Source organism: Aethalodelphis obliquidens, unplaced genomic scaffold (assembly GCF_003676395.1).
Source record: "Aethalodelphis obliquidens isolate GAN/ISIS:26980383/991018 unplaced genomic scaffold, ASM367639v1 scaffold45, whole genome shotgun sequence".
Classification (NCBI taxonomy): Eukaryota; Metazoa; Chordata; class Mammalia; order Artiodactyla; family Delphinidae; genus Aethalodelphis; species Aethalodelphis obliquidens.
Window position 1 is genome coordinate 6,874,582 of NW_020837989.1, and position 22,959 is coordinate 6,897,540.

A 22,959-nucleotide genomic window follows, 5' to 3' on the forward strand; every position below is an offset into this window, starting at 1 on the left:
CCAAAATCAGATATTATTCATATCTCAGAACAACACCAGATCTAGAGATGCTAACTTCAGGAGGATGAAACAACCTGATAGGGGCCATTTCAAATGCCACCTTCTCCCCAAAATCACTTCCAGACTCACCCAACCTGCCTGGAAGTAATGTCAATGACTTGAAAGCAATATCTAATAGCAGCTTGTTAGAACCTCTTCTGACCCTTATCACTTTCAGTTTTGTATGTTAGATTTGTGTCCATACCTTGCCTTGCTTGCTAGATAATCTGAGCTCTGTGAGGGTAGAAGCCAAGACCCGAGCCTCTGCTCTCACCATTCTCCCACTGGGCCTCATAAGTGTTTATAGAGTTGAATCAAGTTTAGAGAAGAAACATCCCTTTAACGGCTAGAAGGCTGAGACTTAGGAGGGTATAAGAATCTGATTCTTCATCCTCCTCTTGGGTGATGGCTCTTGGTTCTGCCTGCTGTGGGCACACATCTTGCCCTTCACGTCCTCTTCCCACCAACACACCCACCAGGTTCTTAGCTCTTTCCTACTAAAGCACCTCATGCTTCCTATTTCACCACAATACTGAGTTTAGAGGAGTTTGCTGGGAGAGGTTAGAGTCTGAAATTAGACATAACCGGGGTGGGGATGGCGCAGCGGTGGGTGCACACAGGAAGCCTTCCATCCGTGTTTGTTGAATGATAGAACGAACAAATGAATGAGTTAATACTCTACCTTGGTCTCGCAAGCATGGAAGCTGCCCAGTTTCCAGAAATCAAGCCATCAGGGAATGTCAGATGCAAGACTAGAGAGTGGGTGCTAGAGCCTGCTGAGCCAGAGCTCCACCAGTCCCTCCCCCTCGGACTTAGAAGATGGGCCACCTTGAGGGTCAAGGCCTGGAAGCCAACTACCAGAGGTGGGACCTGAGGTTCTCAGCTGGAGAACTCCAGTGCTGTTCTTCCAGCCTCTGGGCCTGAACGTGGACCCCCATCAGGTTGAACACTGACCAGAGTGACTGTAGAGCCAAGTAAGCAAAACGGCATTTAGCTTTCAGCCTATTACAACGGTTACACTGGTCCCTTCCAAACGGCATTTCCTGCTGCTGTTTACCAACCGGGGAGGAGAAAATCGATGCAGCAGCTCGTCTGGGGAGCGGGTGCTGAGGGGAGAAGGGGGCACTAGGAGAAGGGGACAAGTCGCCTGAGGACACCAGACACAGTCTCCTCAGCTCTTACCCTCACTTCTCATGAATCGCTTCAAAGCGAGACCCTATGGTTTTCATTTTGTTTTTCTCCTTTTAGGTGACGTATGTTTCTATTGTTTTATAATCAACAAGCATTACTTCTGTGATAAGAAAAATAAAGTATTTTTAAATATCAGTAATAAAATGCAACTGTAATAATATCCTTCCCTACTTAAAATTCTTCGAAGACTCCACATGAGTCCCAGGATGGAGTCCGCATTCCCCAGGACAGCCTGCTGGGCGCTGCGTGCTTCCTCCCCCTCCTGCCCTCACTCATCTACTTGCTGTTCTGTCCAAAGCACCGTGCTCTTGCTTTGTCTCTAGGCCTTCACAGGTGCAGTTCCAACTGCCCAAAATGCTTTTCCTTTTTGGCTCTGCCATATTTGGTCTCACCTTAACTTCTGTATCTCCCCAGTGCCCTGTACCTAATCCCCAGCAGAGCCCAATCTCCGTGTGGCGTAAGCGCTACACCGTAGGCTCTGTGACAGCATAAACATGTCTTTCTTGTTCTCAGTGTGTTCTCCAGTGCCGAGAACAGTGCCTGGCACTTAGATGCTCCATTAAATGTCGCTGGAAAACATAAAACTAATAACGATCACCTATTAGATTTGGAAGGGTTCTTAGAGACAATCTAGCCTAACTCCTCCTTCTAACAGTGGGGCCCGGAGAAGTAAATCCAGATTTTAATCCCAGGTCTCTTCTGAATTGCTATGTGACCTTGGACAATGCCTCCTCTCTCTGACCCGCAGTCTCTCCAGCTATAAAATGGGGAAAGCTCGGGCTTCCCTGGTGGCGCAGTGGTTGAGAGTCTGCATACCAATACAGGGGACACAGGTTCGTGCCCCGGTCCGCGAAGATCCCACATGCCACGGAGTGGCTGGGCCCGTGAGCCATGGCCGCTGAGTCTGCGCGTCCGGAGCCTGTGCTCCACAATGGGAGAGGCCCGCGTACGTCAAAAAAATAAAAAATAAATAAAAAATGGGGAAAGCTCTTCCTACCCCAACTTTTTCCAGCTCTCCTTTCCCCTCCCCCTGCCGGGTGGTGGGTAGCTCCAGGTACACCGACTGGATGAGTAGGTAGGATGGTGCCAGAGAAAGAGAAGGTCAGGCTTATCCTCTCAAACTGTTGCCCTTCAGGTTGAGGAGATAAGACACACACACAGTGAGGGCCATTCCGTTTTGCTAGGAGATCAGAAAAGGAAGAAGTCAGGGAAGCCTGGGGGCACCAAGCCTCCTACAGGAGATAAGGCTTAAACTGAGCAGGCAGTGGGGGTGAGAGAAGAGGCTCCCCAGCACAGAACCAGCCATCCACAGCCAGGGGACGTAATCAACAAGTGCTCACTAGAAGGTCGGGCTGATGTGGATTCAGATTCCAGCTCTGCTGCTTACTAGCTCAACCTTTCCAAACCTCGGTTACCTGAACCTCACTAGGAGAATTTGAATGTCTAGCTTGCAGGGGTTTTGTAGGGATTAAATGTATGTGACAGTATCTAGAACAGTGCCTGGTGCCTAACAGGCCATTTTAAGAAATGCCACTTTCTTTTCTTCCTTCCAGCCACATAAACTGGCTTGACATGTTGCTGGCAAGAACATCAGAAGTGCAGCTGGGGTTTGGGGACTGAAGGCTTTTTCTGTCCAACCATTCATAGTCTGTTTACTCTGACATGAGTCCCAGTGCCTCATCTCTCCCTCCCTCCCTCCCTCTCTCCCTCTCTCTCTCTCTCTCTCTCTCTCTCTCTCTCACACACACACACACACACACACACGCACACAAACACACGCACTTCATGTAAAATCCACAGGACAAACAGAGGCTGTTTCTAATCCCTGATGAGATGGGGCCAGGTTGGGAGCTATTACAATCAACAGGAAAAACAAAGAATCAACCTCCAGTCTGGCCTGAAGTTTTCCCTCCACGCAGGACTTATAAGATAGGAAATTTTTTTTTAACATCTTTATTGGAGTCTAATTGCTTTACAATGGTGTGTTAGTTTCTGCTTTATAACAAAGTGAATCAGCTACACATATACCTATGTTCCCATACCTCCTCCCTCTTGCGTCTCCCTCCTACCCTCCCTATGCAACCCCGCTAGGTGGTCACAAAGCACCGAGCTGATCTCCCTGTGCTATGCGGCTGCTTCCCACTAGCTATCTATTTTGCATTTGGTAGTGTATATATGTCCATGCCACTCTCTCACTTCGTCCCAGCTTACCCTTCCCCCTCCCCGTGTCCTCAAGTCCATTCTCTACGTCTGTGTCTTTATTCCTGATTATGAGACCAAATGTCATTTTCTATGGGGCTGGAGGGAGAGGCTTCAACTAAATTATAGAACAGTCCCATAAGACGTCTTAGAACATTTCAGGAAGCTACTGATATTCCTGTAGGCAAACAGAATGTGGGAGGAAGTGGCAGGGGGGGAGCGTGGGGGGCAGAAGGGCTGTTTGCTTCAGTCCATTCCTGCTGATGACAGATCGAGGGTGATCGGGATTTACGGGTAGCACCCCAAAAGAAAATATAGCATAACCTCCTTTATCCTGCACCTTCAGAGAAAAAGCAGCAGCAGGTGCTTCTGAGCAGAGATTATTCCCTGAAGGAGAACATTTAAAGTTGGACTTCAACTGAGGTTATTAATCTTCTAGGGAACTATAAACCCTCTTGGGAATCCAACAGAGAGAGCTATACCCTTCTTCATAGGAAAACACAAATATACCCCAAATTCTACTTGCAATGGAATATTCACGGGCCCCAAGTTTACAATGTCTCTCTAACAAAATTTAAAACTTTTCTTAATGGAAATATTTCTTAACTTCATTACCCAGTTTCCCACTGTGGAGACCTACCACAGATTGCTTCTCAGGTTGTTAATGAGAACTAAATGGATTCTTTAAGACCCTCTAAGACCCAATGAACAAAACCTCAGCTAGGAGTCAAGGCACCTGGGCTTCAAAATCAACTCTGCTCTACATTTTCAGAGAGACACGGCCAGTCTCAACTCTCTCTAGATTTCAGTTCCCTCATCTGGAAAAAAAAAAGGTGGGGAAGCGGGTAGTTTTGACTAGGACAGCAATTTCTAACCCACATTCTGTAGAAGATGAGCCTCATGCACAAAATAAAAGAGTTCTATGGCCAGAATAAATCAAGGAAATGTTGCATAGTCTATTCCCCTCTTGGAGATGCACACAACTCCTCAGCATATTAAGGTCTCTGAGAAGTCCTGCCATAAAGAAATCTGATACATTTGGTTTAATCAAACATTTCCCTACTTGGTTTGATCATGACTTTTTTTGTCCCATCAGAGAGCATTTAACTTAGCGCTGGGTTCCAGTAAGATGTGGCATCTATTAGTCCTCCCCAAACAAACAAATCAACACATTATAGAAGGCAACAGAAGGCCGGTATTAAAACAGAGTGGTGTGAACCCTAAGACCAGCAGAACACTATAAAATCCCTCCACCCAACTTTCCTTCACTGCTTGGGAATTGGGCAAAATAGTGTGAATGCTCAGGCGTCAGCTTTTAGTCTTTTCTTTTGTTCCTTCAATCTGTCTAGAATAGTGACTCTCAAACCTTAGTGGGCATAAGAATTACTGCACTGATGGGGTTGATAATAAAAGGGGGACTTCAGCTTTATCTGTGATGTATTATTTCTCTTATCTAACAAAAACTGAAGCAAACACAACAAAATGTTAACAGGATGAAAAACAGGTGTTTATTACATCAGTATGAACTTCATTTTTTAAATTTTTCAGAAGAAAGAATAACATTTAATTAATCTCAGTTCAGAGTTGAATATACTTAACAGGGCATCTAGAGAATTTTCAGGGATAATTATGACTGCCCTGATTTTTGCCTGATGCACAGACTTTACGTCTCATCCCCATGTAAGATGCAACCACGCTCTGATAGCATCCTCCAGGAGGGGCTTTGGGAAGCGCTGACCGAAAGCACCTGGGCCCTCCAAGATGTGACATCCCAGGGCCTAACTCTGAGTCCACCTCCTTATCTCCTGCCTGTAGGACTATAGGGTCAACATCTTCCTACGGCAGCAGTGGAACGACCCCCGGCTGGCCTACAACGAATACCCGGATGACTCTCTGGACCTGGACCCATCCATGTTGGACTCCATCTGGAAACCTGACTTGTTCTTTGCCAATGAGAAGGGGGCCCACTTCCACGAGATCACCACGGACAACAAACTGCTGAGGATCTCCCGGAATGGGAATGTCCTCTACAGCATCCGGTGAGTTCTGTACAGGCTCATCCCCTCCATTCTCAGAACATACCCTGTGGGGGCAGACGCTAAGAGGAGGGCCAAACAGAGGTGAACAGGCCCTGGCAACCGAACACCTTTACGGAATAGGCAGAGCCAGCTCTGCAGCTTACACTCAGCAAGTAAGAATAAAATACCACGGGAACTCCTAGAAGCGAGTAGTTCATTATAACCAGGGGGACCAAGGAAGCATCCTAGAGAGGGAAGGTTAAAGTTAGGCCTCCAAGCTTACCCAGAATTTCAATCAAACAAGATGGGAAAAGAATATTCAAAGACAATGCTGACCCCAGGAACATTCGGTTACTCAAGATGAATAAATTCCAGAGAGCTGCTGAACAACAATACTCTATAGTTAACAATACTCTACTGTACATTTAAACACTTATTAAGAGGGTGGATCTCATGTTAAACGTTTCTATCATAATTTTAAATAATAGCCGAGCAAAGGCGCAAAGTCTGAAAAATCACAGCAACTTCAACATAAATGGCCTGCCAGGTGGACGGTGCTGCTCACAGGTATAAGCCAGGGCTGCTCCTTCCCTTCTAGAAAGCCTTTCTATCCTCTACTCCTTGCACTGAGTCTGCTGGGACTCCCCTCCCCAGTCGGGGGATATCCTGCATACACTGGTTATGGGCAAACTTTCAGAGCTTCCTGCCACACTCTGTGCCCCTCCCAACCCACCTAATTCTCAGTCTCCTCCCCCAAGGCATGGAGAGAAGGACCAATGTCCATGTTATATCCTTACTACGTACCATTCACTGAGAATTTACCTACTAGGCTCAGACTTTATATGTATTATTTATAATCCTCCTAACAACCTTATGAAGTAGGCTTTATTACGCCCACTTTGCAGATTAGACAAGTGAGGATCTGAAAGTTTAAGCAACTTGCCAGAGTTCCCACAGCTACAAAGTAGCAGAACCTAGATTCTAATCTGTTAGTGTGCACCTAATGCCCACTCAGAGCCTAGAAGAACAGTGCAGAGCATTCAATAGGCACTCAAATATTTGATGAGTGAATGTTTTTATTTCAAAGAGCTTAAAGGGACACTGGTCCTACTACTACTGTGTAGCACAGGGAACTCTGCTCAATGTTATGTGGCAGCCTGGATGGAAGGGGAGTTTGGGGGAGAATGGATACATGTATATGTATGGCCGAGTCACTTTGCTGTGCACCTGAAACCATCACAACATTGTTCATCGGCTATACGCCAATAAAAATAAAAAGTTAAAAAAAAGTGGGGGGGGGACACTGGTCCTCAATGACTCTCCTGCCCCTCCAGTCCCTCAGGGGAATATATATTTTTATTTTCATTAGGAGATGAGCTTTAAGTGTCCAAGCCCATTGGAGAGGCTGCACAGATCCTAATCCCCAAATGTGAATGGATTCAGAGTCTCCCCTGAGAGCAGGCTGGGTGGGAGAGGGGACTCAGGGACCTCAGCAGGTAAAGGAGGCACCATGGAAGGGCAGACTGGGAGGAATCCGAGGCCAACATGGCCTTCCTCACCCATTGCCCGCCCCACCCAGTGCGCATCCAGACTGGAAGGGTGACGGGCTCAGGATGGCCACCGAGGCCTGGCTGGCTTGGATTCTGCTGCAGCCAGGCTCAGTTTCATATCTCCAGGAAGCTAAGCCCCAGTGCAGCATGACAGAAAGACAAATCAGCAGAAAGTGATGTTCCAAGGTCATTCAACTTCAGGAAGTTCACCCAGTGTGACGGCTGCCCCACTTTGGAGCTTTTATCTTCAGAAATTCAACTGCGTGCACTTTCCCTTCCCTTCCCCCTCCTTCTCCCGCTCCCTCTTTCCCCTCTTCTTCCCCTCCCTCTCCCTGCCCTTTCCCTCCCTGCCTCTGCCTTGTGCTTAAAGGGCCCGCATCCACAGCCGTGGGTGAGAGCTGGAGCAGGAAGTTCGCGCCAGGCCGTGGGCCTCACCACTTGGGGCCGAGGTGCCAGCAGCTAAGCCCCACAAGACCACCAGTTAGGGGTCTTCGGGTATTGAGGTTGGCTTTTCAGGACAGCAGTGCTAGAAAGCCCACCAGCAAACATACGAGCTCAAAATCCAAAAGCCAGGAGACCTGGTTTCGAACCCTGGCTGAGCCATCAGCTGGCTGTGTGACCTGACATGCCTCCCCACTTAGCCTTCTCTGCATCCCAGTTTTCTCACCTGTCCAGTGCAGGAGTTGGCCTGATGATCTAAGTCTCTCTGGCCTCCACGAGCCTTTCTTCTCTGTTCCCTGCAGCAGGGGCTCAGATGCTGGCAAAGCCTTTCAAGCTGAAGTCTTGCATCGCAGCTGAGCTGCAGACCTCGGATTCTGTTAGGGGGACTCCCTCTGGTTCTGAGGCTGCAGTCTCTGCCAGGGCTGAACAACCCAAAATAAACAGCTAGCCCAGACGCCTGGAGCAACCACCACTCCCCAACTGACCCCAGCAGGAGCCCGCAGACGCGAGTCAGCTGTGTTGGACACCCAGCGTGCAGGGAGCCTCTTGGAAATCACTTTTGATGAGCCTAGTGTGTGAAGGGAGAACCCAAGAACCACCTGCGCACCTGCTACATACAGGTGCACCTGGGGATGCTTGAGGCCTGGTGGTGCTCAATTTAAAATTCAGGCTCTGCCCTACCTGAGGGCTCTACAGAAGAGAAGGGATGGAGGTGGCCCATGGCCTACAGGCCTTCAGGCAACTTGCTAAAGGCAAGTTTCTAGAAGCCAGACAGACGGCAAAGAAGCCCAGAAGTTCCACTGACTTGTGTGACTTTAGGCAACCTACTTTATCTCTCTGACGGGGAAATATACATATATTATTTCAATAAACACTGGTTCCCTAGCCTCCTTGGCCTTTCCTAGATAACTGATTTTCCAGCAGTAACTGGAACAGAGGCACAGCTTCTCTGGTTTGTGGTTCCAACATCATACAACTCCTTTCTCTTCCCAGAATCACCCTGACACTGGCCTGCCCCATGGACTTGAAGAATTTCCCCATGGACGTCCAGACGTGCATTATGCAACTGGAAAGCTGTGAGTCCCTTGCATGAGGCCTCTAAAAGAACCAGACTCTCCTACCCCCATGGGACCAGCATAAATTCCCACACAGATGCTCCTAACCACTGGACCCCAGGAGATTACTGTAATAGCCCAAAATACCAGATGAGGAGCTTTGCTCTTAGAAAACGCATTAGAAATATAACTTCCCTAACATTGTCTGACTGAAGTTCAGCTCTGGAGCCAGCAGCATTCTCCAAAGAGGCACTGTTCCATGTCCCCTGTGAACATGCTCGCCAGGAATGGAGGAGCAATAGATTGAATAAGTCATGGATGCTCACTCCAGCAAGGGAGAGGTCTTCTGCACAAGTAACTCTAAGGCAGGCAGCAAGTGGTAAGTGTGTGGTTAGACGTACAAAATGCTGTGGCCTCAAGGCAGAAAGTGCACTTCCTTCTGACTGGGAAGGAGACAGGGTATGGAGAAGGCTTTATGGAGGAGATCACAGGTGAACCAAGATTTTAACAGATGGGGGAGCTCACTTCTTTGACTGCAAACACAGAAACCAATCTGACTCATGTAAAGAATGGAATTAAGTGGAAGGACATAGGGGTTCCACATGGACTTGAAGGAAAAGCTAAAGTACAAGAACCAGGCTAGAGCATTTAGGCAACAGGAACTAACAGACCATCCCCTCGGAGCACCACCTCTGAGGAGAGTCTGCACCAGCCATCTCCGAACCCTTTGTCACTTTACTCAACAGGCAAAGTCCTGGGGCAGAGAGTCTCATTGGCCTAGTTGAGTCACCATCTCACACCTTGGCCCCCAACTGATAGCCCCGCCAGGATAGCATACCATACAGTTATTCCCCAGAGGAAAATCTGCTGGGGGCACAAGAGGGGGGCTTGCAAGGATGGTGCACAGGCAAAAAGAGCGGAGGTCAGCTGAATCTGACATGGGACTGAGGGGTGAGGGCAAGAGGACAAGCTAAGGTGGGAGGCTGGCGGGGGTGGGTAAGAGAGGTGGAAGGGCTGTGGGGTAGATGTCAACAACGAAACCAGCTTTAACCTCTTGTGTAGGGAGAAAAAAACCGCAGCAGCGACATAGTCTCACGAGTTCCACTGAGTGTCTGATGCCTCTCTGCTTCTAACATGCTTCATGTTAGACGCCCTTCCTGCAGTACCCCTGACGTGCTTCAAATAAGAGCTTCCGGGTGGTGACTTCTCCTCCTTCTCATCCCATCCCAGTTGGATACACCATGAATGACCTCATCTTTGAGTGGCAGGAGCAGGGGGCTGTGCAGGTGGCAGATGGACTGACTCTGCCCCAGTTTATCCTGAAGGAGGAGAAGGACTTGAGGTACTGCACCAAGCATTACAACACAGGTACGTGCGAGGGCCCACCTCAACCCAGCCAGGGCCAGAGGTCAGTGCAAACATTCATTCAGTCGCTGATCCAACGGATCTTCCAAGGTACCCGTGGTGGATCTATCTCTGTATTTATTACCTAGTGGTCAAGAGAATGTCCCTTGAAACCAAAAAGTGGCTCCCACGCTTTCTTCCTGTGAGTCCTGGGACAAGTCACTTGAGCTTGGGCCATATCTCATGACAAGGGGAGCTGGGAGATACAGTCTCTTTTCCAGGTAGCAGTATGTCCAGCTCAGGACGGACCCTGTCCCTAAGGCAGAAGGGAGAGCTGACAGTGGGAGGACATCTAGCAGTGTCTATCACAGAGGGACTGGGATTTCTATTTTTTTTTAAGATTTTTTTTTTGATGTGGACCATTTTAAAGTCTTTACTGAATTTGTTACAATATTGCTTCTGTTTTATGCTCTGGTTTTGTTTTCTTTTTGTTTGGTTTTTTTTGGCCGTGAGGCATGTGGGATTTTAGCTCCCCGAGCAGGGATCGAACCTGCACTCCCTGCATTGGAAGGTGAACTCTTAACCACTGGACCGCTGGGGAAGTCCCCGGACTGGCATTTCTGAGAGGGCAAAAGCACAGAGAATGTTCACATTAGACCTCAGTGGGGAGCTGGGAGATGGCACTGAGGATTAGTAAACAGTGAAGTTGGAAAGGGTCCCCTGGACTGTAAGCTACGAGGAGGGAATCCCACTTTTTAGCTCAGCTCTCTATCTCCCACGCCTAGCCCAGCATTTGTTGGAAGGTTGAACACAGGGATGAAGTGGGACCGGATCAAGACTGACTTTGCCTGCCCTGTTTCAGGCTGGGAAGGAGCTCGTGGAACATTGTGGACAAAAGGCAGTCAGTTAGTATGCCACGCTGGGGAGCTGGGCCGGGGGCTGCTGTCTGAACACAGCCGAGTGGAGTGGAGACACATGACAGGCTGGGACAGGGGCCCAGGAGAAGAGGAGGTGAAGGAGAGGGGTTCAGAGAAACCACTGTGGGTTCTGATGCAAGTAGAAGGCCCAGAGAAAAAGCAGGCAGCCTGGGTGCTGGTCTGTTTAGGACAGCTGTCTCTTTCCAGTGATCTCGGAGATATCTTAGAACCTTCAAAAATACTCTCTTCATCCCTGGGCAAGCTGAGACTCAGAGACAGTATCCAAGGGGAACTGGTTCCAGGACCTGCCAAATTACCAAAATCCAGGGATGCTCAAGACCATAGTTGGCCCTCCTCACTGAAGGATGCAGGGCCCACAGATATAGAGGGCCAACTGTACTCTCATTAGCAGTGAGTCCCCATGAATCAAATAATCACAACAGACTCTCGCATACCACACACAGCCCTTTACTGTTTACACAGCGTTTTCTCATTCATCATCTCAGTTGCCCTTCACTATTCACATTTAAGTGAGAGCTGAGTTCTGGGCTAGCTCTGTGGATTCAAGGAGAGAAGACTGGCAAGGCCCTGTCCACATGGAAGGGGCTGTCCAGGGAGCTGTAGAAAATCCCCTGGTAACTGTGCATCAGTAGACTGGAGCTAAGACGCCACCAAGGGATGGCCCAGCCCAGTTTCAGGGATTCACAGATTGGGAGGAGACGAGCTGTCCGCAGTCTGGTGCAGAGGACAGAGAGAGAGAGAGAGAGAGAGAGATCAACTTGCCTACTAACTCAGTGTACTATGCCTTAAAGGCTCTGATGATCATGTGAAGAGAGCTGAAGGGACACAGGAAAAAGCGCACTCTGCCTGGGGGAGACTTCACAGTTAAACTGCCATAAAGGAGACGGACGATTCCTTTGGCTGGTTGTGGGGCGGAAGAAGGGCATTCGGGGCAGAGAGATTATCAGGCTCAAAATCTCAGAAGTGAGAAAATACAGAGGATGCTCAAGGCAAGGCATGGAGTGTAGGGGGTCATGAGTAGAGTAAAGAAACAAGAGAAATGGGGTGGAAACAGGCTAGAGCTTGACCGTGAAGGGCAGACTAGAGTTTGAACTTTTCCCTGTAGGTAATGGGGACTTTCTTGCATGGGGAGAGATGGAAGGAAAGAAAGGTTCTACAAGAGGAAGTAACAGAAATGAGTCACTTTTTGGGAACAAAACTGGCAGAAGGATAGAGAATGATCCACTTGGGCCCACTCTTAGCAACAAAATAGTGTTGATGGGGATGACGGCAAATGACATTCTCAGCCTTAATGGTTTGTGAGGACTGTGCTACGTTCTTTATAGGCATAGGCATCATCTCATTTTACCATCACAGTAACCATGAGTAACCATATGAGGTTGGTATTATTATTACTATTATCATCATTATCATTACCCCCAATTTACCAAAGATGAGGAAACTGAGACACAGAAAGATTCAGACACTCACCTAAGGACATAGCTAGTGTGAGGCTGAACCAGGACTCCAGTCGAGGTTGCTCTGACCTCAAAGCCTTGTTCCTGTCCAAGGCTACCTGGCCTTCCCACTATAAATTCTTGCAGGCAAATTCACCTGCATCGAGGCCCGGTTCCACCTGGAGCGCCAGATGGGCTACTACCTGATCCAGATGTACATTCCCAGCCTGCTCATTGTCATCCTCTCGTGGATTTCCTTCTGGATCAACATGGACGCTGCCCCAGCCCGTGTGGGCCTGGGCATCACCACCGTGCTCACCATGACCACCCAGAGCTCAGGCTCCCGAGCATCTCTGCCCAAGGTAAGTCCTACTGCCCAAGAGCACAGAACAGCAGGACAGATAAGGAAGACACACATCTCCCTTCCCTGCCTGAGACAAGGCGAGCACAAGGAATTAGTCACTATTTCGTGGTTTTTTTTAAACATCTTTATTGGAGTATAATTGCTTTACAATGGTGTGTTAGTTTCTGCTGTATAACAAAGTGAATCAGCTACACATATACATGTATCCCCATATCCCCTCCTTTTTTCAAAAAATTTTAAAATATCTTTATTGGAGTATAATTGCTTTACAATATTTTGCTAGTTTCTGCTGTACAACAAAGTGAATCAGCTATATGTATACAGATATACCCATATCCCCTCCATCTTGCGTCTCCCTCCCACCTTCCCTATCCCACCCCTCTAGGTGGACACAAAGCACAGAGCTCCTTATGCTATGTGGCTGCTTCCCACTAGCTATCTATTTTACATTTGGTAGTGTATATATGCCCATGCCACTCTCTCACTTCGTCCCAGTTTACCCTTCCCCCTCCCCGTGTCCTCAAGTCCATTCTCTATGTCTGCATCTTTATTCCTGTCCTGCCCCTAGGTTCTTCAGAACCTTTCTTTTTTTTTTTAGATTCCATATAAATTTTTTTAGATTCCATATAAATTTTTTTTAGATTCCATATAAATACCATACGGTATTTGTTTTTCTCTTCCTGACTTACTTCACTCTGTATGACAGTCTCTAGGTCCATCCACCTGACTACAAATAACTCAATTTCATTTCTTTTTATGGCTGAGTAATATTCCATTGTATATATGGGCCACATCTTCTTTATCCATTCATCTGTCAATGGACACTTAGGTTGCGTCCATGTCCTGGCTATTGTAAATAGAGCTGCAATGAACATTGTGGTACATGACTCTTTGAATTATGGTTTTCTCAGGGTATATGCCCAGTAGTGGGATTGCTGGGTCATATGGTAGTTCTATTTGTAGTTTTTTAAGGAACCTCCATACTGTTCTCCATAGTGGCTGTATCAATTTACATTCCCACCAACAGTGCAAGAGGGTTCCCTTTTCTCCACACCCTCTCCAGCATTTATTGTTTCTATATTTTTTGATGATGGCCATTCTGACTGGTGTGAAGTGATACCTCATTGTAGTTTTGATTTGCATCTCTAACGATTAGTGATGTTGAGCATCCTTTCATGTGGTTGTTGGCAATCTGTGTATCTTCTTTGGAGAAATGTCTATTTAGGTCTTCTGCCCATTTTTGGATTGGGTTGTTTGCTTTTTGATATTGAGCTGCAAAAGCTGCTTGTATATTTTGGAGATTAATCCTTTGTCAGTTGCTTCGTTTGTAAATATCTTCTCCCATTCTGAGCGTTATCTTTTCCTCTTGTTTATAGTTTCCTTTGCCATGCAAAAGCTTTTAAGTTTCATTCGGTCCCATTTGTTTATTTTTGTTTTTATTTCCATTTCTCTTGGAGGTGGGTCAAAAAGGGTCTTGCTTGTGATTTATGTCATGGAGTGTTCTGCCTATGTTTTCCTCTAAGAGTTTTATAGTGTCTTGCCTTACATTTAGGTCTTTAATCCATTTTGAGTTTATTTTTGTGTATGATGTTAGGGAGTGTTCTAATTTCATTCTTTTACATGTAGCTGTCCAGTTTTCCCAGCACCACTTATTGAAGAGGCTGTCTTTTCTCCACCGTATATTCTTGCCTCCTTTATCAAAGATAAGGTGACCATATGTGCGTGGATTTATCTCTGGGCTTTCTACTCTGTTCCACTGATCTATATTTCTGTTTTTGTGCCAGTACCATATTGTCTTGATTACTGTAGTTTTGTAGTATAGTCTGAAGTCCGGGAGCCTGATTCCTCCAGCTCCGTTTTTCTTTCTCAAAATTGCTTTGGCTGCTCAGGGTCTTTTGTGTTTCCATACAAATTGTGAAATTTTTTGTTCTAGTTCTGTGAAAAATGCCATTGGTAGTTTGATAGGGATTGCATTGAATCTGTAGATTGCTTTGGGTAGTATAGTCATTTTCACAATGTTGATTCTTCCAATCCAAGAACATGGTATATCTCTCCATTTGTTTGTATCATCTTTAATTTCTTTGATCAGTGTCTTACAGTTTTTTGCATATAGGTCTTTTGTCTCCTTAGGTAGGTTTATTCCTAGGTATTTTATTCTTCTTGTTGCAATGGGAAATGGGAGTGTTTCCTTAATTTTTATTTCAGATTTTTCATCATTAGTGTATAGGAATTCAAGAGATTTCTGTCATAAGAACTCTTGATGCCTCATTCTGCTTTACTCTCTTTTAATGCTAGGTGCTGTGTGCTAGGTGCTACAGTCACTGGAGCCACATTCCCCATTACTCACTCATCACTAGACACAACACTCTGCTCTACTGTTAATGCCAGATGCCATACTCTGCTCCCTTCAGCTTCATGTTAAGTGCAACATTCTGCACCATTTCCAATGCAATACTGCACTTAACATTGTTTTGACACAGAAAAAGTTGTAAGAATATACAACAAACACCCTAAAAGCCTTCACCTCAATGCCAATTGTTATCATTTTGCCACATTTACGTTATCTCTATTTATAGGTAGGTAAGTAGGTAGGTAAGTAGATAGATAGATGCAACTTCTGCTGCATTATTTGAAGGTTACAGACATGACAATTCACCTCTAAATAAGGAATAACGATCACAATGATATTATCACATCTAAAAAATTAATATTAATTGAATAAGTATTAATGAATTAGAAATAATTCCATAATTTCATCTAATATACAACCTTTAAATTTTCCCAATTGTCCAAAAACTGTCATCAATGGACATGGATCCAATAAACATTCATACTGCATACACTTGCTCTTTTAATCTAGAACAGTCTCCTCACTGTTTTTTGTTTTTCATGACATGACTCTTCCATTAACTCTTCTTTTTTTTTTTTTTTTTTTTTTTTCAGCATTGGGTCTTTGTTGCTGCGCATGGGCTTTCTCTAGTTGTGGTGAGCGGGGTCTACTCTTCCTTGCAGTGCACTGGCTTCTCATTGTGGTGGCTTCTGTTTGTTGTGGAGCATGGGTTCTAGGCGTGTGGGCTTCAGTAGTTGTGGCACGTGGGCTCAGTACTTGTGGCTCGTGGGCTCTAGAGCGCAGGCTCAGTAGTCGTGGTGCACGGGTTTAGTTGCCCCACAGCATGTGGGATCTTCCTGGACCAGGGCTCGAGCCTGTGTCCCCTGCATTAGCAGGCGGATTCTTAACCACTGTGCTACCAGGAAAGTCCCTCTACCATTAACTTTTAATGTGAGACATGACATTCTACTCCACTTGCCATCTACACTAGACACCACTCTCTCCTCTATTCATCCTCACAAGAAAACTCAACAATCTGCCCTTTGCACTATTAACGCTAGACTTTGCATTCTGCTACATTTACTGTAAAAGCTTGAAACCAAATTCTGTTTACTGTTACCAACTGACACCACTTTCTGCTCTGTTCATTTGCAACAGCAGGAGTAATATTCTGCTTCCTGTTCCGTATGTTAGGCTCAACATGCTGCTCCACTCTCTATTAATATTTGATGCCACATTCCCCCTCACTAGACTCAACATTCTACTCCACTCATTGTTAACACTAGACTTGATATTGGGCTTCGTTTGCTATTACACTCAACCTGACATTCTTCCCCCTTCGTTTTTATTAAAGCATAAAATTCAGTGGCATTTAATATATTCACAAAGTTGTACACCCTCAGCGCTTATTCCAGAACATTTCATCACCCCACAAAGAAACCCCCATATTCATCAACAGTCACTCCTTGTTCCCCGCTCCCACCAGCCCCTGGCAACCACTAATCCACTTTCTACCTCTATGAATTTGCCTATCCTAGTCATTTCAGCTAAGGGGAATCACACAATATGTGTACTTTTATGACTGGCTTCTTTCATTTAGCATAATATTTTCAAGGTTCATTTATGTTGTAGAATGTATCACTACTTCATTTCTTTTTATGGCTGAATAATATTCTATTGTATGGATATTTCACATTTTGTTTATTCATCAGTTGATGGACATTTGGGTTATGCCACTTTTTGCCTATTTTAAATAATGCTGCTATGAACATCTGTGTACAAGTTTTTGTGTGGACATATGTTTTCAACCCTTATAAGTATATACCTAAGAGTGGAATTGTTGGGTCATATGTAATTATATGCCAAACTTTTTGAGGAACTGCCAAACTATTTTCCAGAGTGGCTACACCATTTTATAATCCTGCCAAAGTTCCAATTTCTCCACATTCTCGTTAACGCTTGTTATTCTATCTCTTTGATTATCAATATCTTAAAAGAAGTGAAGTGGTATCTCACTCTAGTTTTGATTTGCATTTTCTGAACAACTAATAGTGCTGAGCATCTTTTCATGTGCTTATTGACCATTTCTGTATCTTCTTTGGAGAATCTATTCAAATCTCTTGCCCCACTTTTTAATTGGGGTATTTCCCTTTTTATTGTTGTGTTGTAATAGCTCTTTGTGTATTGTGGATTTAAAACCCTTATGAGATATGTGATTTGCATATATTTTCTCCCATTGTATGGGTTGTCTTTTTACTTAATTGATAGTTCTTTATGCACAAAAGTTTATAATTTTGATGAAGTCTAATTTATATTTTCTGTTGTTGCTTGTGCTTTTGGTATCGTACTTAAGAAATACCTAATCCAAGATCATGAAGATTTACACATACATTTTTTTCTAAGAGTTTTATAGTTTAGCTCTAAATATAGGGTTTCGATCCATTTTTGTTTATTTTTGTATATGGTATATGGAGAGATATCATTCTTTTGCATGTGGATATCCAGTTACCCCAGCACCATTTGTTGAAAAGACTATTCTTTCCCTCCACTGAATTTATATTCTCCTCAAAAATCCATTGGCCATAGATGTATGGATTTATTTCTGGACTCTCAATTCTATTCCATTGGTAAGTATATTTATCTTTATGTCAGTATCACTCTCTTGATTACCATAGCTTTATAGTGAGTTTTGAAGTTGGGGAGTGTGAGTCCTCCAACTTTGTTCTTTTTAAAGATTGTTTTGGCTATTCTGGGTCACTTGCATTTCCATATGAACATGAATATAAATTTTAAGATCAGCTTGTCAATTTCTGCAACAACAGTAAAAAGGAATTTTAGTTCAAAATGCATTGAGTCTATATAGGAATTTGGGGAGTACTGCCATCTTAATAATATTAAGTCTTTCAATCCATGAACACAGGATGTCTTCCCATTTATTCAGGTCATCTTTAATTTCATCCCACTGCTTTCTAGACCCCATGGTTTCTAAAGAGAAATCAGCTGTTAATCTTATTGAGGATACTTTGTACATGATGCATTGCTTCTCTCTTTCTGCTTTCAAGATTCTTTTTCTTTGGCTTCTGACAGTTTGATTATGGTATGTCTAGGTGTGGATCTCTTTGAGTTTATCTTGCTTGGAGTATATTGTGTTTCTTAGATGTGTACATCAGTGTTTTTCATCAAATTTGGGGAAATATTTGCCATTTCTTCAAATATTCTGCCTCTTTCTCTCTCCTCTTCTTCTGAAATACCCATCAAACATATGTTAGTGCACTTGATGGTTCCCCGCATGTCTCTGAGGCTCTGTTAATTTTTCTTCATTCTGTTCCTCAAACAGGATAACCTCAAGTTCATTGATTCTTCTTCCGATTCACTAATTCTTTCTTCTGTCTACTCAGATATGCTGTTATCCTCTCTAGTAAAATTTTCAGTTCAGTTATTTTACTTTTTAACTCCAGAATTTCTATTTGGTTCTTTTTTGTAACTTCTATTTCATGCTCTACTTGGTGAGACTTTGTTGTCACACTTTTTTTTTTGGCCAGGCTGCCCAGCTTGTGGGATCTTAGTTCCCTGACCAGGGATTGAACCTGTGGCCCCTGCAGTGGAAACGCAGAGTCCTAACCACTAGACGGCCAGGGAATTCCCTCCCATACTTTAGTTGTGTAGACAAGGTTTCTTTCAGTTGTTTGAACATATTAAAAATGTAACTGATTTAAAGTCTTTGTTAAGTCCAACATCTGGGTTTCCTCAGGCACAGATTTTTTTTTTTTTAATTTACTTTTGGCTGTGTTGGGTCTTCGTTTCTGTCCAAGGGCTTTATCTAGTTGCGGCAAGAGAGGACCACTCTTCATCATGGTGCACGGGCCTCTCACTATTGCGGCCTCTCTTGTTGCAGAGCACAGGCTCCAGATGTGCAGGCTCAGTAGTGTGGCTCACGGGCCTAGTTGCTCCACGGCATGTGGGATCCTCCCAGACCAGGGCTCAAACCCGTGTCCCCTACATCGGCAGGCAGATTCTCAACCACTGTGCCACCAGGGAAGCTCAGGCACAGCTTCTTTTGACTGCTTTTTTCCTATGTATGGGCCTGACTTAGTCAATCCAGGCTTCTATAACAAAGTACCATAGACTGGGTGGCTCATCAATGACATAAATTTATTTCTCACAGTTCTGGAGGCTTGAAGTCTGAGATCAGAGTGTCAGCATAGTCTGGTTCTGGTGAGGATCCTCTTCCAGTTGCAAACTGCTGACTTACTGTTGTATCCTCACACGGCAGAAAGAGAGTATGCTAGCTCTCTGGATTCTTTTTATAAAGGCACTAATCCCATGCATGAGGGCTCCATTCTCATGACCTAATTACTTCCCAATGGCTTCATCGCCAAATACCATCGCATTGGGATTCGGATTTCAACATATGAATTTGGGGAGGACACAAACATTCAGTCCATTGCATTCGCCATATTTTCTTGTTTCTTTGTATGTCTTAGATTTGTTGTTGAAAATTACACATTTTACATTATACAATGTGGCATCTCTGGAAATCAGATTCTCCTCCCTCCTCAGGATTTGTTGTTGTTTCTTTGTTTAGTAACTTTACAGAACTAATTCTGTAATGTCTGTATTCTTTGCTGTGTGGGGCCACTGAAGTCTCTACATGTAGCTTAGTGGTTAGCTAAGACTTTAAGAGATTTCCTTAAATGCCTGAACCCTATACATCTCCCAGCCTTTGCCTAGGGACTCTGTGTACTTTCAACACTCAGTCAAGCAGTTTACAACTTTGCCTTAGACTTTACTTCCTGTTTATTCAGAGTTGAGTGCTAAGAGCCTTCTCAGGTCTTCCCTGAGCATACACACAGACCTAAGAATGTGCATAGATTCCCAAGAATATATCATAGCTTCCTAAAGCCCTCTATGGACAGCTCATTCCCCTGATTTTCCTTTTATACTTTTTGCTCAACTTATTGTTTGCCTCAACTGTTACCAACTGCCTGGGGCTGATGTAATGTTCAACACTTGCCGATGATTGTTTTCAACAAATGCCCTCAAGGAAAAAGCTGTTCACACTGGACCAGCTCCAAGTCAGGTCAAATAAAGACAGCCTTGTGAGTGGGGTCTCTCAGAGAACCACAACACTGGTCAAATAACAATTCCCTGACAATGCAGCTTTAAAGAATCTCCTACTCTGTTCTGCCCCATGCAGTGGCTGTCAGGATACTCCTGTTCACCATGCTTGTAGGCTGTTGGATTTCAAAGCTAGCACAGAGCTGGGGATGAGAGGATGGGAATAGGGCAACTTAAAACACCACAAAGCCCCAAGGGAAATAAAAACATACATCCGCACAAAAGCTTACACACCAATGTTCATAGCAGCTTTACTCATAATAACCAAAAGGTAGAAACAGCCCAAACTGTCCATCAACTGATAAATGGATCAACAATATGTGTTATATCCATACAATGGAATATTATTTGGCCATAAAAAAGAATAAAATACTGACACATGCTACCATATGAATGAATCTTGAAAACATTATGCTAAGAGAAAGAACCCCGTCATAAAAGGCCACAAATTGTATGATTCCATTCATATGAAATGTCCAGGACTGGAGGAAGACAACTGGGGGAATAAGGAAATGATAGCTAAAAGATAGCAGGTTTCTTTTTGAGGTGATGAAGATGTTCTAAAATTGACTGTGATGATGATTGCACATATCTGTGAATGTATAAAACCTTTGAATTGTACACTTTAAATGTGTATGATATGTGAATTATATCTCAATAAAGCTGGGGGTTCTTTAATGCCATGAAGCTTGATGTTCTTACTGAGATCCAGCTGATTTTCTCAAATAAATGCTTACAGGATTGCTGTTAGACTTTGATTAATTAACAGAGTTCTGAAAAAAAGTTGGTTCTGACCGTTTTTGATAGTTGCTTTTATGGGGAGAGAGAGTTTTTGAAGATCTTACTCTGCCATTCGCACTGACATCCTCCACTTACTTTTAACCCTAGGTACAAATTCTCTTCCTATTTAGAGCTTTAGTCTAAATACCACATTCTGTTCCACCGAACAATAATGCTAGACACACTGTCCCCCTCTCTTTAGTGCTCTTCTAGGCACCATGTTCTTTTTTCCCCAATATTCTGTCCAGTCTTCTTGATGCATTTCTCTTGTGTTTCCCTCTGCACCCTCCACCCTAATATCCCAGCTGAGAGAGGACAGCAGTGAGTGAGTGATGGGGGAGGGGGTCCTAACGAGCAGAAAACATTCCTCAGTACTCAAGACTTCACTCTGCTCTCTCCTCACTTCCCTATGCTCTTCCCCCCACCTCTGCCCCAGGTGTCCTATGTGAAAGCCATTGACATTTGGATGGCCGTGTGCCTGCTCTTCGTGTTCTCAGCCCTGCTCGAGTACGCCGCTGTCAACTTTGTGTCTCGGCAGCACAAAGAGCTGCTCCGATTCAGGAGGAAGCGAAGACATCACAAGGTAGGCCTTTGGCTCGCTGCTGGCAGCAAACGGAAGAGTGCCAGGCAACCCTGTCTTGTGATACTTGTTTCACTGGACCATCCTTCTCAGTGGGTAAAGCCCGCACAAAATAGGGGTCAAAAGTTCTGGAAGTCCTAGCTTCCCCTCCCATAAACAATGCCCTGACTGGGTCTATAGGCAGATAGTAACACTAACTATCAGGTTACACCTGAAGACAGAACTGAGGGAGCAAACACTGATGGTGTCAAGATAGAAACTAGCTATAAACCCAAAGCATGGCAGGCAGAGGGGGTGTCTGCTGGTGTTTTCTACAGGGTGGAAAATATTTCAATTATTTCAATGGGCCTGATTCCAGAAGGGATTTGCACCACAAAAGGTGAGATCTGAGAGTAGAATGTCCAGTTTCCAGGCCTTTGTTTCCTACGTCCAAGAAAAGGGCATCCAGCAAGATTCTCCCCCAGAGTGGATCCTCTCACCTTATGAGGAATTGAATAAAGAAATACTTGGCACAGCACCTCTGAAAAGTCACCAACCTCTGTTAATTCAGAGGTTGTGTGTGTCCCAACCAACAAGCGCCACTGGGGAGCATACAGCCTGTGGGAGAAAACTGGCTCCACATCCTGGTCCATAACTACTTCCCCAGGAGACCTTTCTCCTGCGGATCAGAGAAGCTGCTTTTCTCTCCAGCCTCATCTTCACATCACTTCCTCCCTTGCTCTCTGAGCACCATCTACCCTGGCTTTTTTCATAGTTCCTCAAGCATACGCACAGGATGTTAGGCGTCTGGTTCTCTCTTCCTGGGTTGCTCTTCCGGTGCACTTTGCCTGGTATGAACCCACTCATTTTCCAGTCCTCGGCTGAGGCATCTTTCCTTGATATCCTAAGGCAAGGTTAGGTCCTGTACTGAGGTGCGTATGCCAGCCTGTTAAGTGTGGTCATGCAGGTTGTATCCTACAAGGACCCCCAGCCAAGGAGGTGCTCTTCTCTAAATCCTGCCCTGGCGTGGACTCTATCAGCCAGAGGAAGGGATCTCGATTCATACACCCCAAGAGGCGGATGCCTTTCTTCTAATTTGCACGAAGACACTGTTTATGCCAGCGAAAACCATACTCTAGTTGAACTCGGTTTCTTTCCTTCTGAACATTTATCTTGAGTTATAATTATGCATTCAATCACGTGATTGTTTACTGCGCATCGACCACTGAATGATAAGCTCCCTCAGGGCAGAGACCCTGTCTCCTCTTGCTCAGTGCTACATCCCTGGTGCGTAACACAAGGCCTGATAGATAGTGAACACGCAATAGGCATTTGTTGAACAAATGGACAAAGGGATAAAAAAAACCTAATGAAAAAAGAGGAGACCTGCCAGTCAGAGAGGTTACTTGGAAGTGTTTCCAGCAATGGATAAGGACAACCAGGGGCTCATACACTCCGGGCTCATACAGGCCACACACCACATACCTGCCACACACCAAGGCCCTAGCTGCTTTAGGCTGACCTACAGAAAATAGCTGTCTACCGAGTTACAAGGTGCTGTGACAAAGGACTCTGCCTCTTTGGTACGTGATTTTCAG

At 44.9% G+C, this 22,959-nt stretch overlaps 1 protein-coding gene across 1 annotated transcript in view; it reads left to right on the forward strand.

Moving 5' to 3' along the window:
* GLRA1 (glycine receptor alpha 1) overlaps nt 1–22,959 on the forward strand; it is a 51,137-nt gene that overhangs the window by 23,183 nt on the left and 4,995 nt on the right. The window contains exons 4-8 of the mRNA XM_027081392.1: nt 5,245–5,468; nt 8,432–8,514; nt 9,724–9,861; nt 12,359–12,573; nt 21,239–21,385. Of these exons, the coding sequence (XP_026937193.1) occupies nt 5,245–5,468; nt 8,432–8,514; nt 9,724–9,861; nt 12,359–12,573; nt 21,239–21,385 (807 nt within the window). The remainder of the gene's footprint in view (nt 1–5,244; nt 5,469–8,431; nt 8,515–9,723; nt 9,862–12,358; nt 12,574–21,238; nt 21,386–22,959) is intronic.